At 68.4% G+C, this 13,094-nt stretch overlaps 1 protein-coding gene across 3 annotated transcripts in view; it reads right to left on the bottom strand.

The window, feature by feature from the left end:
* The window catches only part of CACNA1I (calcium voltage-gated channel subunit alpha1 I), a 90,412-nt gene that overhangs the window by 16,251 nt on the left and 61,067 nt on the right, over window positions 1-13,094 (bottom strand). For 2 of the 3 annotated variants that reach the window (XM_070051501.1, XM_070051500.1), the window contains exons 8-21: window positions 12,565-12,974; window positions 6,550-6,701; window positions 5,880-6,065; window positions 5,681-5,798; window positions 5,424-5,579; window positions 4,941-5,034; window positions 4,095-4,297; window positions 3,201-3,662; window positions 2,931-3,031; window positions 2,459-2,582; window positions 2,173-2,241; window positions 1,660-1,856; window positions 1,154-1,280; window positions 849-974 (exon numbers count right to left, since the gene is read on the bottom strand). In XM_070051501.1, coding sequence (XP_069907602.1) covers window positions 849-974; window positions 1,154-1,280; window positions 1,660-1,856; window positions 2,173-2,241; window positions 2,459-2,582; window positions 2,931-3,031; window positions 3,201-3,662; window positions 4,095-4,297; window positions 4,941-5,034; window positions 5,424-5,579; window positions 5,681-5,798; window positions 5,880-6,065; window positions 6,550-6,701; window positions 12,565-12,974 — 2,525 coding nt within the window. The remainder of the gene's footprint in view (window positions 1-848; window positions 975-1,153; window positions 1,281-1,659; window positions 1,857-2,172; window positions 2,242-2,458; window positions 2,583-2,930; window positions 3,032-3,200; window positions 3,663-4,094; window positions 4,298-4,940; window positions 5,035-5,423; window positions 5,580-5,680; window positions 5,799-5,879; window positions 6,066-6,549; window positions 6,702-12,564; window positions 12,975-13,094) is intronic. The other variant, XM_070051502.1, reaches the window with a different exon arrangement.

Genomic DNA, 13,094 nt, shown 5'->3' with positions numbered 1-13,094 from the left:
CAGGTCGCGCCCTCCTCACAGCTCTGAGTGCCCTCCCAGGGCCTCAGGCAAGGCCACCAAGTCCCCCAAGCCAGGGACTGGCCCTGGGGTAGGACCCAGGGGTGAACGGGCCCCGGACCAGGCTCACAGAAGGGGTCTCACTGGCTCCCCGGCTCCCTCAGTGTGATGGACTGGGAAACACAGTGCCCGCGTCCACTTCCTGCCGCCAGTCACCGCCCCGGGGCTCCTCTCCCAGCAGAGGGGGTGCCCCTTGGTCCCACAGCGGGGGGGCTTCAGTGGGCTCTGGCTGAGGCCACGCAGCGGGAAGGCGCAGGCCTGCAGCCCCCCAGCTCCTCTGCGGGAGTGAGCTCACAGGAGAGAGGCCAATGCAGGGGGCAGGAGGGAGGCGCTGGGGAGGCGGCAGCCACCGGCCCTCGCCTGGGCACTGTCAGATGGGGCAAGTCTGCCAGCCGGGAACCGGGCAGGAGCCGTGTGCTGGGGGCAGTGGAGAGGGGCGGGGAGTGACGGGGGCCAGAGCCCGGCCCCCAGCAGGTGCTTGGCGCACTCTGACCGCTGCCACTGCCTGCTTTTCCCAGTTCACAGGTGAGGAAGCGGGCTCGGGGAGGCCACGCCGACGGGGGTGGCAGAGCTGCGCCACGCGCCCAGGTCTGGCTTAGCCTCAAGCCCCTGCCGAGGACGTCAGAACTGCGGGTCGGGGAGGCACCGACAGTATCGGGCGCCGGCCGGGCTCGCTGCACTCAGCTCCTCTGAGCCCCGCAAAGCGGTGAGGCCAGGGCCACGGCAGGAGGAACCACAGGGTCAGCTCAGCCCACGGCCGGCGCCCACAGAGGCAGCTGGGTGGCGCTCACCTGCCCCAGGTTGTCGAAGTTGTATTTGTGGTGCACCCAGCGGTAGTTGGCGGCCACACAGTCAGAGCGGTTGGTGATGTTGCGGGTGTCCACGCCCAGGCAGTGGTAGAACTTGCCCTTGAAGAGCTTGGGGAGGGGGCGGATGCCAGGTCGGTGCTCCAAGGGGCGGGCTGGGGCTCCATCACCCGCACCCGGGTCTGTCTCCCTCCCCGCACTGGCAGTTGAGTCACCAGGTGGCCAGCACAGGTGGGGTGGGGAGGGTGGGCAGGGGCTGGAGCCCACCCCAGGCCCTGGGCACCCCTCACCTGCACCCCCAGGATGCCAAAGATGATGAAGAAGGCGCAGCAGATGAGCACGATGTTGCCGATGGGCTTGAGCGAGGAGATGAGCGTCTCCACCACCAGCTTCAGGCCCGGAGCCCGGCTGATGACGCTGGGGACAGGGAGGGCCCAGGGTGAGCCCACGGCCAGGCTGAGGTACCCCGCATTTAGCCCAGAGCCACCAGGGTTGAGCCCCCTGGGGTGTGAGGACGGCAGCCAAGTAACCCAGACTTCAGCAGAGCAGGTGGCGAGCCCCAGGCCGCAGGGCTACACACACAGCCGGGCACCTGCCGCCGCCCCACTGTGCCCAGTCCCCTTGGGGGCAACACTGCGTCCTGGGCTACGACAGACACCCAGGGATGGCCGTGAGCCACCTGGAGACACGCAGAGCGGGCAGCCGTCCCGGGACCCCCTTCCGCCCTGCCCTGCCCTTCCCTCTCCCACCCTCTCCCTGCAGCCTCTCCCCGCTGGGGCGGCGCACGGGGCCTCACCGCAGGGGGCGCAAGGTGCGCAGCAGCCGCAGGACCCGCAGGACCCCCAGGATCTTGGCTCCGCCAGCCGAGGCCACAGATACCACGATGTCGATGATGGACACGAAGACGAGGAAGCCGTCCAGCACGTTCCAGCTGCTGCGCAGGTACGCCTGCTCGCCGAAGTACAGGCCCAGCGAGACCACCTGGCGCCGCGGCTGTGGTCAGCACGGTCAGGCAAGGGGCGGGGGAGCGGGCGGAGGGCTGGGGGGTGTGAGGCAGGTGCCAGACAGGGGCAGGCCCGTCGGGTCATCCCACTGGGGTCTCCCCGGGCACGCCTGGCCCACGCAGCTCACAGGCACTCACTCTGTCCCTGCGCCCACGCCTCCCATAGGTCCTTCCACCGCACTGTCAGCCTGTGCCCGCCGTGCCCGCCTGCTGCCCGCTCTGGGCCCCGGGACCCCCACCCAGGACCTGCAGGGGGGTGGGGGTTGGGGCTCAGGTGCAGGGGTGGTCCGAGAGGAGCAGGGCTACCTTCAGTGTCATCTCGCCCACGAAGATGGCCGTGAAGATGTAGTTGGACACGGTGAGGAAGATGCGCTCCTGGAGGAGCGGGAGCCACCATGGAACCCCCAACCCCGGCTGCCCAGCTCCTGGCTCAGCCCACGTCTCCCTGCAGGGTGGCCACCCCGGCCCCCCAAGGACAAGCTCCGGCCACAGCTCCCCGTCCGGCTCGGCCTGGCCTGGCTGAGCGCCCTGGGGCTCACGCCCTGTCCCTCGGCCTCACCCCGCGCCCCGCCCCAGGCCTGCGGCCACTCACGGTGCTGCCGGCCTCGATCTGGGGCCGCTCCAAGGCGATGGTGATGCAGTTGAGGAAGATGAAGGCCAGGACGACGTAGTCGAAGAGCTTGTGGGCGATGACGGTCTGACACAGGACCCGGAACCTGGGCAGGGACGGTCCCGGGGCCACTGAGGAATGGAGGCAGAGGCCCGGGCCCACACACGGGGCCCAGGAGGGCCTGGAGGAAGTGACCCCCTCCACTCTCTGCTCACGCAACAGTGCCAACTTCACTCTGCTACTGCTCCCACCCATCGGGCATCTGCCGGAATGCTACTGCCTCCAGGTGCGATGCCCTAGACTACTGTCCAACGTGGTGCCCGGCACCGGGAGGACACCAGGAGGAGCCCACACCACGCCAGCACCCCTCCTTCCCTCTGCCTCCAGAGGAGCCCCCCCAACTGCACCGGCACAGCACCCCTGCCCCGGCCCTGCCCAGCCCTGCCCCACCCACCTGTTCTCCGGGGAGAAGAGGTAGACGGACCAGTCCTCGCGGACCTCGCACCAGTCCGGCTTGTACACGTCTATCATCTTGCGCACGCGGAAGCACAGGGTCTGGCCAGAGCAGGGCAAGGCGTGTTCCGTCAGCACCACGTAGAGCTGCCCGCTCCGTCCGCCCAGCAAACTGGGGGCACCCAGGGGGTCTCTCCCAGGGGCGGGCCCAGCTCAGGTGTGGGCAACCGAAGCCCCGCCCCAGGCCACGCCCCCCAGCCCCTCTGCTCACGTAGTCCATCTCCTCATCGTCCCCGCCGCCGCCCCGGCCATCATCCATCTTGGTGAAGACGTCCTTGGCGAGGTTGGGCACCCGGCCATTGCAGTCCTCGTGCCCAGGGCCCGGGCCCGCCGCCCTCCAGGCCGCGCGCGGGTGGGGGCCCACGGTGGGCACCAGCTCAGCCAGGTCCACCGAGTCCCTGGTGTCGAGCGACAGCGTCCGGCGGTGGCGGCGGTGGCGGTGCGCCGGCGGCTGGGGGCCGTAGTGCGCAGGGTGGGCGTGCGGCGTTGCGGCTCGTGGCAGGGCCTCGTCCCGGGCACCCTCGCAGGCCCGGGCACCGCCGCGCTCGGCAGAGAGCAGAGACTGGTGCTCGGCGGACGGCGGCCTGTGCTTGAGGCTGGACCAGCTGGAGCGGCGGCTGGCCCAGGCCGTGCTGCGACCCCACGGCCCGTAGTAGGAGCTCCGGGAGCTGGACTGGGGAGGCGGGCTCGCGTCAGCGCCCCCCACCCACCCCCTGGGGAGGTCCCGGGCTAGGGCTGTGTTCCCATTTCCGGGCAAGGAGACTGCGTCTCCAGGAAAGGCAGGCAGAGGCCAGAGGCCAGCTTTAGCTGACCCCAAGGTCGTTCCCGCACACCTGCATGGCGGGGTGGAGACCCAGCTCTCTGCACCAGAGCCCAGTGGACGCCATCACTCACTTCCTCATCCACCCAGCCCTCGTCGCCACGGCCTGCTCTGGCACTGGGCATCATGGGACAGGTCCCCCAGACACGGTCCCTGCCTGGCTGTGGCTGGACAGTGCCCCCAGCGGCAGCACCTGAGAGGCTGACCTGTGGGTGTCTCTCTCCAGGCGGCCTCCACAACCCCACGCCGGCAGGGGGCACCCCCATGCGCCCCGCCAGGACTCACCAGGGAGCGCTGGTCACAGCTCAGCCTCCCCAGGGACATGACGCTGCTCTTGCGGGACTCCAAGGCCAGCAGCATGGGGTCTGGCGGCAGTGAGAGGCGGGGGGCGGGTGCTGCAGCCCCAACGGGGCCCAGGGGCCCCCCCAGCGGGAGACTGGGATCCAGGTGCCCGTTGGGGGTCAGGGGGAGTGCAAAGAGCTTGGGATCTGGGGGAAGACGGAGACACAGAGGGACAGAGGGACAGAGGGACAGAGACACAGAGGGACAGAGGGACAGAGGGACAGAGGACAGGCAGGACAGAAGAGCAGCAGAGGCAGCATGAGAGCGAGCAACAGACGCGGGCGGGACCGAAGCCTTCCCGCCACACCCGTCTACACCCGCCACACCCGTCTACACCCGCCACACCCGTCTACACCCACTACACCCGTCTACACCTGCCACACCCATCCACGCCCGCCGCACCCGTCCACGCCCGCCGCAGGGCTCTCGGCCGCTTGTGTGTGTGTGCAGCCCCTGCCTCTGTGCTGGACCATCGCACACGGGTACAGGACTGTCCCTCACTGGGCTGGGGGTGGGGGAGACTTGTCCTGAGCTGCCCAGAGACGCCCGGTCTAAGGCCCAGAGCTTCCACCCAGGAGGCCGCAGCGTGCGGGGGCCGTGGCGGGCAACAGCGGCTCCTGCGTCCGGAACCCCGGAACCCGGGTCCCTGCCCTCTGCCAAGCTGCAGCGCCTCTCGCTCAGAAACGCCAACAAACCCCAGGGAATGTGCAGTCCCGGAGCCTGGGCTTGCGGGGCAGCTGGGCGGCCTTCGCCCACTGCTGGGGACGGCTCCGGGCCGGGCTGGCTTACCTCCGCTGCAGTCCAGGCCCTCGGGGAGCTTGTCAAACTCGTCCATGTTGGACGAGCTCTGGTCCTCGTCCGAGTACGAGCGATTGGCGTCCCCCTGAAAGTCAGCACCACGTTGGGCGCAGGTCAGCTCGGCTTCTCCCTTCTCACTCCCTTCTGAGGTTCCCATTGGGTGTTTCCACCCCCATTTTACAGACGGGGAAACTGAGGCTCGGGAATGGGAAGTGAGAAGCTACGGAGCACCTGGGCTGCAAACCCCGCCTCTGCTGACCGCAGCGCCCAGAGAGCCTGAGACTGGAGGAGGCGGCAGCTGCAAACCCAAGTCCCGGCGGCTGCAGGGTCTGCGAGAGCCAGGCCTGGGCCTGCACCCCGGGGCAGCCTCCATGTGCACACTTCCTGCGATGGGAAGCGGGCCACCTCGCTGGCGACCCCCTCCCCTCCCCGCCCAGGCATCCCAGGGTGCTCCTCTGCAGGGCCCACGGTCACCTCTGCCTGGAAGCCCTCCACCAGGATGGCCACCAGCAGGTTGAAGAGCACATAGTTGCCGAAGGTCATGAGGGCCACGAAGTAGAGGGAGGCCCAGGGCGAGGTGGAGGCCATGCCGTTGTACAGGACCACGTTCCAGTCCTCCTGGGTGAGGATCTGTGCGGGGAGCAGGGGGCCGACGCGGGTCAGCCCAGCCCCTCGCAGCCCGCTGGCCAGGCCCGCCTCCCCGCACACGCTGACACACGGCCGCCACTCGCCTGGAAGACGGTGACGATGGCCCACAGCAGGGAGTCGAAGTTCTTCCTGTCGGGCACCGTGTCTCCCGTGTCCGTGCGCAGGCTGAACTTGCAGCCGAAGATGTGCATCCCGAGGATGCTGGGGAGGCACGGGGCGGCGCTCAGGGGCGGGCACCCAGCCCCGCCCAGCGCGCCCGTCCCGCCCGGGCCGCCCGCTCACCTGAAGATGAAGATGAAGAGCATGAGCAGCATGCAGAAGGTGGCCACGTTGTCCATGGTCTTCATGAGCACCACGAGCTGGCGCCGCAGCGCCGGCATGAAGCGCACCAGCTTCAGCACCCGCAGCAGCCGGAAGGTGCGCAGCACGGACAGGCCGCCGTCCGCCTGCCCCACGATCTCCCAGATGCTGGCCGGGCGGCGCGGGGAGGCCGGAGGGCAGAGGGCAGAGAGCTTCCGGTCACTCACCCGACCAGGCACACACAGGGCTCTGTCCCTGACACCCTCCCACGGGGGCCCCTTGGCCCGCAGCACACGGAAGTCCAGGAAGGCGGCTCCCGTCAGCACGCGGCACTTCTTCTCGCTGGGAGCGTGCACCACGAACCACGGGGAACGCACCAGCAGTGTGACCAATCGGCGGACGTGACCGCGGACGCGGCTATTTCCGCAGATTCTTCCCGCTCAGCCCCGCTCTGGGGGGAGGGCAGCCTCCGACCCGCCGCTACGCCCCCTGTTCCGCGCGTGAGCCTGGGCATGTACGCTGCTAACTCCCAACCTTCTCTCCCTTGCTGTCTCCGTGCAACCGGCTCGCACTGGGGTACTGGCTGGGGTCGGAGCTTTAGGTCCCCCTCCTTAGCGCCCCTGCCCCGGGGGGCGGGCGGGGGCAGGGCTACCTGATGATGACGATGATGCTGTCGAAGATGTTATAGGGGTTGCGCAGGTAGTCAAAGAGCCCGAAGGCGGCCAGCTTCAGGATCATCTCCAGGGCGAACATGCTGGTGAACACCACGTTGCAGATCTCCAGGATGTCCGTCAGCTCCTCGGGCTGTGGGCGGGGTGACCGGGTCAGGCCAGAGGGCAGCTGGGGGTCCCCTCCGGACACTCGCCCTGGCTCTGTGACCGGGGAGCTCAGCTCCCCGCTTTGCACGGTGGCCCTGGGGACCGCCCGCCTCTGCCGCCCAGGGCCCCTGAGATGGTGGAGCACGGGGTGGGGGCCCAGGACTGACCCTGCAAGGATCTGAAAACAATGCCCAAAGTGCAGACGAGGCGGCCACCCAGGGGCTGGAGCAGCGCAGGGGGGAGACCAGGCACAGCCCCGCACACAGAGCACCCAAGGCGGCTCTCAGGGGAGGCCCGGGGAGGCTGAGGGACCTGCCCAAAGTCACAGCTTCCCGGGGGAGACCAGCCCCTCCCCCAGCCCCAGAGATCCCTTCTGTCCCTGGAACTGTTCACTGCGGTTTGTATCTGAGGGTGGCACCATCCCAGGGCACAGGCCTTGCTATCAGCCGTGACCAGGGGTACGGGAGGCAGGCAGGCCCGGTGTGGACAGTGGCCGTGCAACCCTGGGCAAGCCACTCCCCCAGCTGAGCCCGCCCTGTCTGGTCCGTGAGACAGGGGTGGATGACCGGTCTCGGGCCACGCCCCAGGATCCTCTGGTTTTCACCACGGTGAAAGGAAGGGTCCGTTGCTGAGCCCTGGCCATGTGGCCCTGGCTGAGTGGCCACCAGCACAGCACTGACTGCCAGCGTAGCCCGCGTGGCCACGATTAGCCTGCCTTCTTCACAGATGGGGAAACCGAGGCTGGGCTGGGCACTGAACCCAGCGCGAACTTCTCTGCCCTTGCAGGACGCCGAGCCCATCCGCTCACTCCTCCGTTCACTCCATTCGCTGGGTGGTGCTGCCAGGGGGCATCAGTGGGGAGCCACTGCCCCTGGGGGACAGGGCCCTCAGACCAGGCTGACAACCACGCCAGGAGACCACGTGACCACAGACCAGGCTAACAACCACGCTGGGAGACCATGTGACCACAGACCAGGCTGACCACCATGCCGGGAGACCACGTGACCACAGACCAGGATTACCACCACGCCGGGAGGCCACGTGACCACAGACCAGGCTGGCCACCACGCCGGGAGACCACGTGACCACAGACCAGGTTGACCACCACACTGGGAGACCACGTGACCACAGACCAGGCTGACCACCACGCCGGGAGACCACGTGACCACAGACCAGGCTGACCACCACGCCGGGAGACACTGACCACAGCCCAGGCTGACCACCACGCCAGGAGACACTGACCACAGCCCAGGCTGACCACCACGCCGGGAGACACTGACCACAGCCCAGGCTGACCACCACGCCGGGAGACACTGACCACAGCCCAGGCTGACCACCACGTCGGGAGACGCTGCCCGCAGCCCAGGCTGACCACCACGCCAGGACGCTGACTGCAGGATGCAAGTGGAGCCAGGTGGACTCCTGAGAGAAGTGACATCTCCAGAGACCCAAGAGCTGGCAGGGAGAGCCGGCGACCGGGAGGAGAGAGTGGTGTCCAGCGACTGGGAGGAGAGTGGTGTCCAGGCAGAGGCCGCGGAGGCCGGGCAGCTGACTCCCGCCTAGCCACAGCCTGACTTTTGACTCCGGGAGCATTAAATGCAGAAAAGGAAAAAAATAACCCAACGCCAGGTTCCTGCCTGTGCCCAGAAAATCAAATGAAAGCGCCGACTCCTCTCCAGCCCAGCGGAGAGGAGGCGGCCCCACCTCTGTCCGTAACTACATTTCACTCCCAAAATGGTCCCAAAGGGGGAGACACCCCGGGGAGGCTCCCAGCGGGGAGGGGCCGGGGCTGACTAGGCTCCCAGCCCACCCCAGCCGCGTCACAGACGCGAAAACCCTGGAGCTGACAGCTCATCACGGCCATCGCCCAGTACTGGCCACACAGGCTGCACGCACGCCTGCCGCTGCGCTCCGGGAAAGGTCACCGCCTGCCTCCCTGCCCACGCAGCAGCTGTGTCCCTGCCGGCGCACACCTGTTCATCTTTCCTAATGGGCTGTCCATCACTCCGACGGGTGTTTCAGTGGGCGAGAGACAAACAGATGAACACAGACACCGCGTGTGAGAGACCGAGGAGAGAGGGCACGTGGAGAGAGGCGGGGCCGAGACGGCTTGAAGGATGGACAGACGGGCACAGACACAGGGAGCCAGAGGCAGACTCGGGTGTGCAGAGAGAGCAAAACAGATGCAGACTCAAAGAGGGACCAAGAAAAGGACACGGGGACACCATGGGAGTCAGGGACACAGCCACACGTCTCACGCACACACGCACGTGCACACACGCACACACACATAAACACACGTGCACACACACGGACACACACACAGACACGCACACACGCGCACACACACGCACACACACGTGCACACACACGCACACACACAAACACTCACACACGCATGCATACACACACATATGCACACGTGCATACACACATGCACCCACGCGTGCACACACATGCACATGCACACACACACAGAAGGCAGAGAAAGCAGAGGTTGCTGGAGATGGCGCAGACCCGCCCAGTGCAAGAACAGGTCGCAAGGGCAGGAAACACCAAGAGGCAGATGGGCAGTGGGGGCAGGGCCAGCCTCTGGCCACCGCTGTGGGGTAGATATAAGGGGGGCCTCCACGCGGGCCCCTCGGAGCCCTTCCAGCTCAGGGCCCCTTCAGGAGTCACACGCCACTGCCCTGGCCCGGCCACGGCTTCGCCTCTGCCTCCAACGGTGCAAGACTGTCCTGGGTTCCAGACTGAGGCCCAGAGACAAGTGCCCACCCAGGGTCCTGGAGTCCAGCCTCGAACCCCAGGCCTCCTCCCGCTGGCTCCACCCCCTCAGCCCAGGCGCCTTGGCCTTGGCCTGTCCAGCAGAGCTTCTGTGGCCATTTGTGAAGGAACAGGCCTGGCAGCCCCTGGGCAGTCTGCACTTGCCCGGGGCTCAAGGTCCTTGGAGAAACCGTGCTCCTGGCCTCTGCCCCTGGTCCCTCTGGCTCACCCCTCAGGACCCATGTCAGTGTCACCACCTCCTGGAAGGCCTCCCTGAATACAGACCATTTTACTGGACTGTCAGCCGCTAACCCGCCCCCCCTTCCTTTTCCAGAATTGTCCGCTGGGTGGGCTGACAGGACAGCAAGCCTGCAGTGAAAATCTGCTAACGAGGAGGCCTTGAATGTGGTCCCTATGGCCGACACAGCAGCCGCGTCCTGGCCTGGGGTCGTCCTGGCCCTGCTGGCCTCACGATACCTACTCACTGCTCACTCCCCCTGCGTTCCCCCCGTGCCCTCCCCCTCCCCCGTGTCCACTGTGCCCTCCCCCCATGTTCACTGTGCCCTCCCCCTCCCCTGTGTCCACTGTGCCCTCCCCCTCTCCCCCCGTGACCTCCCCCTCCCCGTGTCACTGTGCCCTCCCCCCATGTTCACTGTGCCCTCCCCCTCTCCCCCCGTGACCTCCCCCTCCCCGTGTCACTGTGCCCTCCCCCCCATGTCCACTGTGCCCTCCCCCTCCCCTTACATTCTCCACTGTGACCTCCTCCAATCTCAGGCTGCAGAGCAGCCTTGCCCAGCTCAGGGGTCGTGGACCAGGACTGGTGTGGGCCAGCTCCAACAGCCGATCTGATGGTCCCCCCCCACCGTGCCCCACCCCAATTCCACTGCCCCCAGTGGCCCCGGCCTCCTGGGCCTCTCGGCCCACCGCTCACCACGTCACCACGCTGACCATTTCACCCAGGGAGCCTCGGGTTCCCCCCTGCCCAGTGGGGAGGACGCACGCATCCTGCCTGCCCCTCAGGGCTGCGGTGAGGCAGGGCAGGGACACCGTGACCACAGCTGAAGGGCTCCGCCTGCCCAGCCGCCTGGCCCACCTGCTGGTCACACAGCGCCAGCCCCACCTCCTTCTCCGGGACTCCCACCCAGTACCCAGACAGCACGGCCACCAGGCCAGCCAAGGCCTCTCCCTGCAGTACCGCGGGGCCAGAGAGGCAGGGGTGGCCAGGGCTCCTGTCCTGCCCCGCCGTGGCACACAGGGCTCCCTGCAGGCCGCGGTGGCGGGGAGGGGGCTGCGGGCAGGCAGTGAGGGGTGTGCTGTTTGCCCACCTGCGTCCCCCACCCTGCCCCGCTTCGGCAGCCCCAGGCCCCCTCTCTGCGGTGCCACCCCAGCCAGCCCGAGCTGCTTGAAATAAACATGGGGGCGGATCGAGCCCTGTCTGGGAGCGTAGGGAGCGCAGCAAAAATACCCGCGGGCCCATGGGCGGGCCCCGCGCACAGCCGCCAGCAGTGGCTGCCACTCCGGGCCGCTTTAAAAAGCGCACTTTAAAAATGCTTCCACCCCCGCACTTTTTCTTGAACTAATTAATTTCTGAGGCTCCAGACAGCGACGGTAAGCTTCCCCTGTGGAGGGCGGAGGGCGGCTCCGACGGGAGCCTCTGGGGTGAGGACTGCTGACGGCACCTCCTGCGCGCCAGGCTCTTACCACTTCTGCCCCTCCCGCTCCAGTCCCTCGGCAGAGTGGGACCAGGTGGGGCAGGCCCAGCGCCCCCTGCCCAGCTGCAGAGGGTGTGCAGGAGGGAGGGGCCAGAGAGAGCCCCCAACCTCGGGTGGAGGGGGGCTGAGGGCACCCCACGAGCAGGTGCTCAGCCCACTGTGGCCCATTCCCCGGACGTAAAGGACCCACAGGACAGGACCCCGAGGAGGGCCGGCTGCCTGGCCAGGAGCCCCTCCCCGCCCGCTGCAGGCAGCCCAGTGACAGGTGACAGCGGCCTCGGCTCCACGGCCGGGGTCAGGACGTGGCGGGAGTGAGGAGTGGGCGGGGGAGCACCCGCTGGCCTGGGAGGGGGGCCGCGGCAAGCTGCCACGCCGGCCGCTCAACGCCCGCCGACCTGCGGGCCCACCGCTGCTCCCAGGGTCAGCGCTCCCTCCGCAGCCCACCAAGGCACCGACTGCTTCACAGCAGCTTGCAGGGGCCTCAGCAGCTGGCCGCAGCCAACCACGGGGAGGGCCCACGCCGGGGCTGTGACGCAGCAAGGCCCCTGGGCCGGCCCCAGCTGCTCCCTGGGGGCCTCTCTGGCCGGCCTTCCTCCCCAGAGATCTCTGCGAGGCTCCCACCCGCAGACCCAGGGGCCGCACCTGAGTAAAGTGGAGGAGCTGCTGAGGAGGGGAAGAGGGTGGCCCCGGGGCGCCGAGTGGGCGGGGCCTCTGCAGAAAGGGTGTGGCAACTCCAAACCCGCCCGGGGCCTCAAGACCGTCTGCTGTCCAGAGGGGCAGGTGAGGGTCGTCCCCCTCGGGGCAGGAGGGCAATGGGAGCCAGAAAACGGTGCTTACCCAAATGGACACTGGACTGCACTCGTCCCGGGCGTGGCCCACGGACTGGGGGCATCTGTGGCCCTGCCACGTCACCCCCCCACTCCTCCCAGGAGCTGTCCCCTCCCCCAGGCACCACACCCCTTGAGTTCTCCGCACTCTCACCTCCGTGGCCCCTGGGGGCTGGGGCACAGCCTTCGACTCCACCAGCAGTGCCTCCCCCCACCGCCCCCACATGCAGGCCTGGGCAGCTTCAAAGGCCACCAGAGTCCCTGGCATGGGAGGCAGGCGCTGGGGCAGCAGGGGTGGGAGGGTGCGCTGTGGGCGGGGCCGAGGGGCCTGGTGCCGGGCAGATGGCCACAGGGAGCCCAGCGAGCGACCTTCTGCAAGGATCACTGGAGAAGGCTCATGTGGCAAGGTGAGGGCGCGAGGCCGGGGCAGACCGGGACCAGCGGGGCCCCGTGTCCAGACCCAGCTGCTCGGGAGGAGCCGAACGCATCCCCTGCCCCCGCCGCCCTCCAGACACCCCGGCAGACCCCGGGCCCGCGAGGCACTGGCCTGCTCGTGGTGCTCGATGCCCATGCTGACGGTGTTGACCAGGATGGCCATCATGATGCCGCGGTTGAAGTACTTGCTGTCCACGATGCCCCGCAGCTTGGCCCGCGTCTCCCGCCACACATCCCCGCACAGCCGGGCCGCCCCGGCCGCCTGCTCCTCCTCGTCCTCCCTGCCCAGGCCCGACGAGGCCCCGTCCTCGCTGCTCCGGGCCCCGTCCCCCTCGGCCTCGTCATCGCCGCCGCCACCGGAGCCCCCGGAGCCTGAGTCCTCCTGGCCCGAGTCGCTGCTGCCCGGGCCTGCCTCATGCTGGCAGCGCGGGCAGCTGGTGGGGTCAGAGGCCAGCAAGGCAGAGATGGGCTGCACCAGCGTGTGGGGCGTGGGGTCCAGGGGGCTGTGGCGCGGGCACAGCTCTGGAAAAGCAAACAGAGGGCAGAGTGGGTGCCCGCACCAGGCGCCCACGCTGCCCGGGGCACAGGGTCTGCCTGGAGGGGCTGCAGGCCCTGGGACGGCTTCTCTGGGGCTGTCTGGGC

The sequence above is a fragment of the Oryctolagus cuniculus genome, chromosome 11 (assembly GCF_964237555.1).
Source record: "Oryctolagus cuniculus chromosome 11, mOryCun1.1, whole genome shotgun sequence".
In the NCBI taxonomy this organism is placed as follows: domain Eukaryota; kingdom Metazoa; phylum Chordata; class Mammalia; order Lagomorpha; family Leporidae; genus Oryctolagus; species Oryctolagus cuniculus.
Note: the sequence above shows the minus strand (reverse complement) of the source record. Positions and strands in the feature narration are given on the sequence as shown.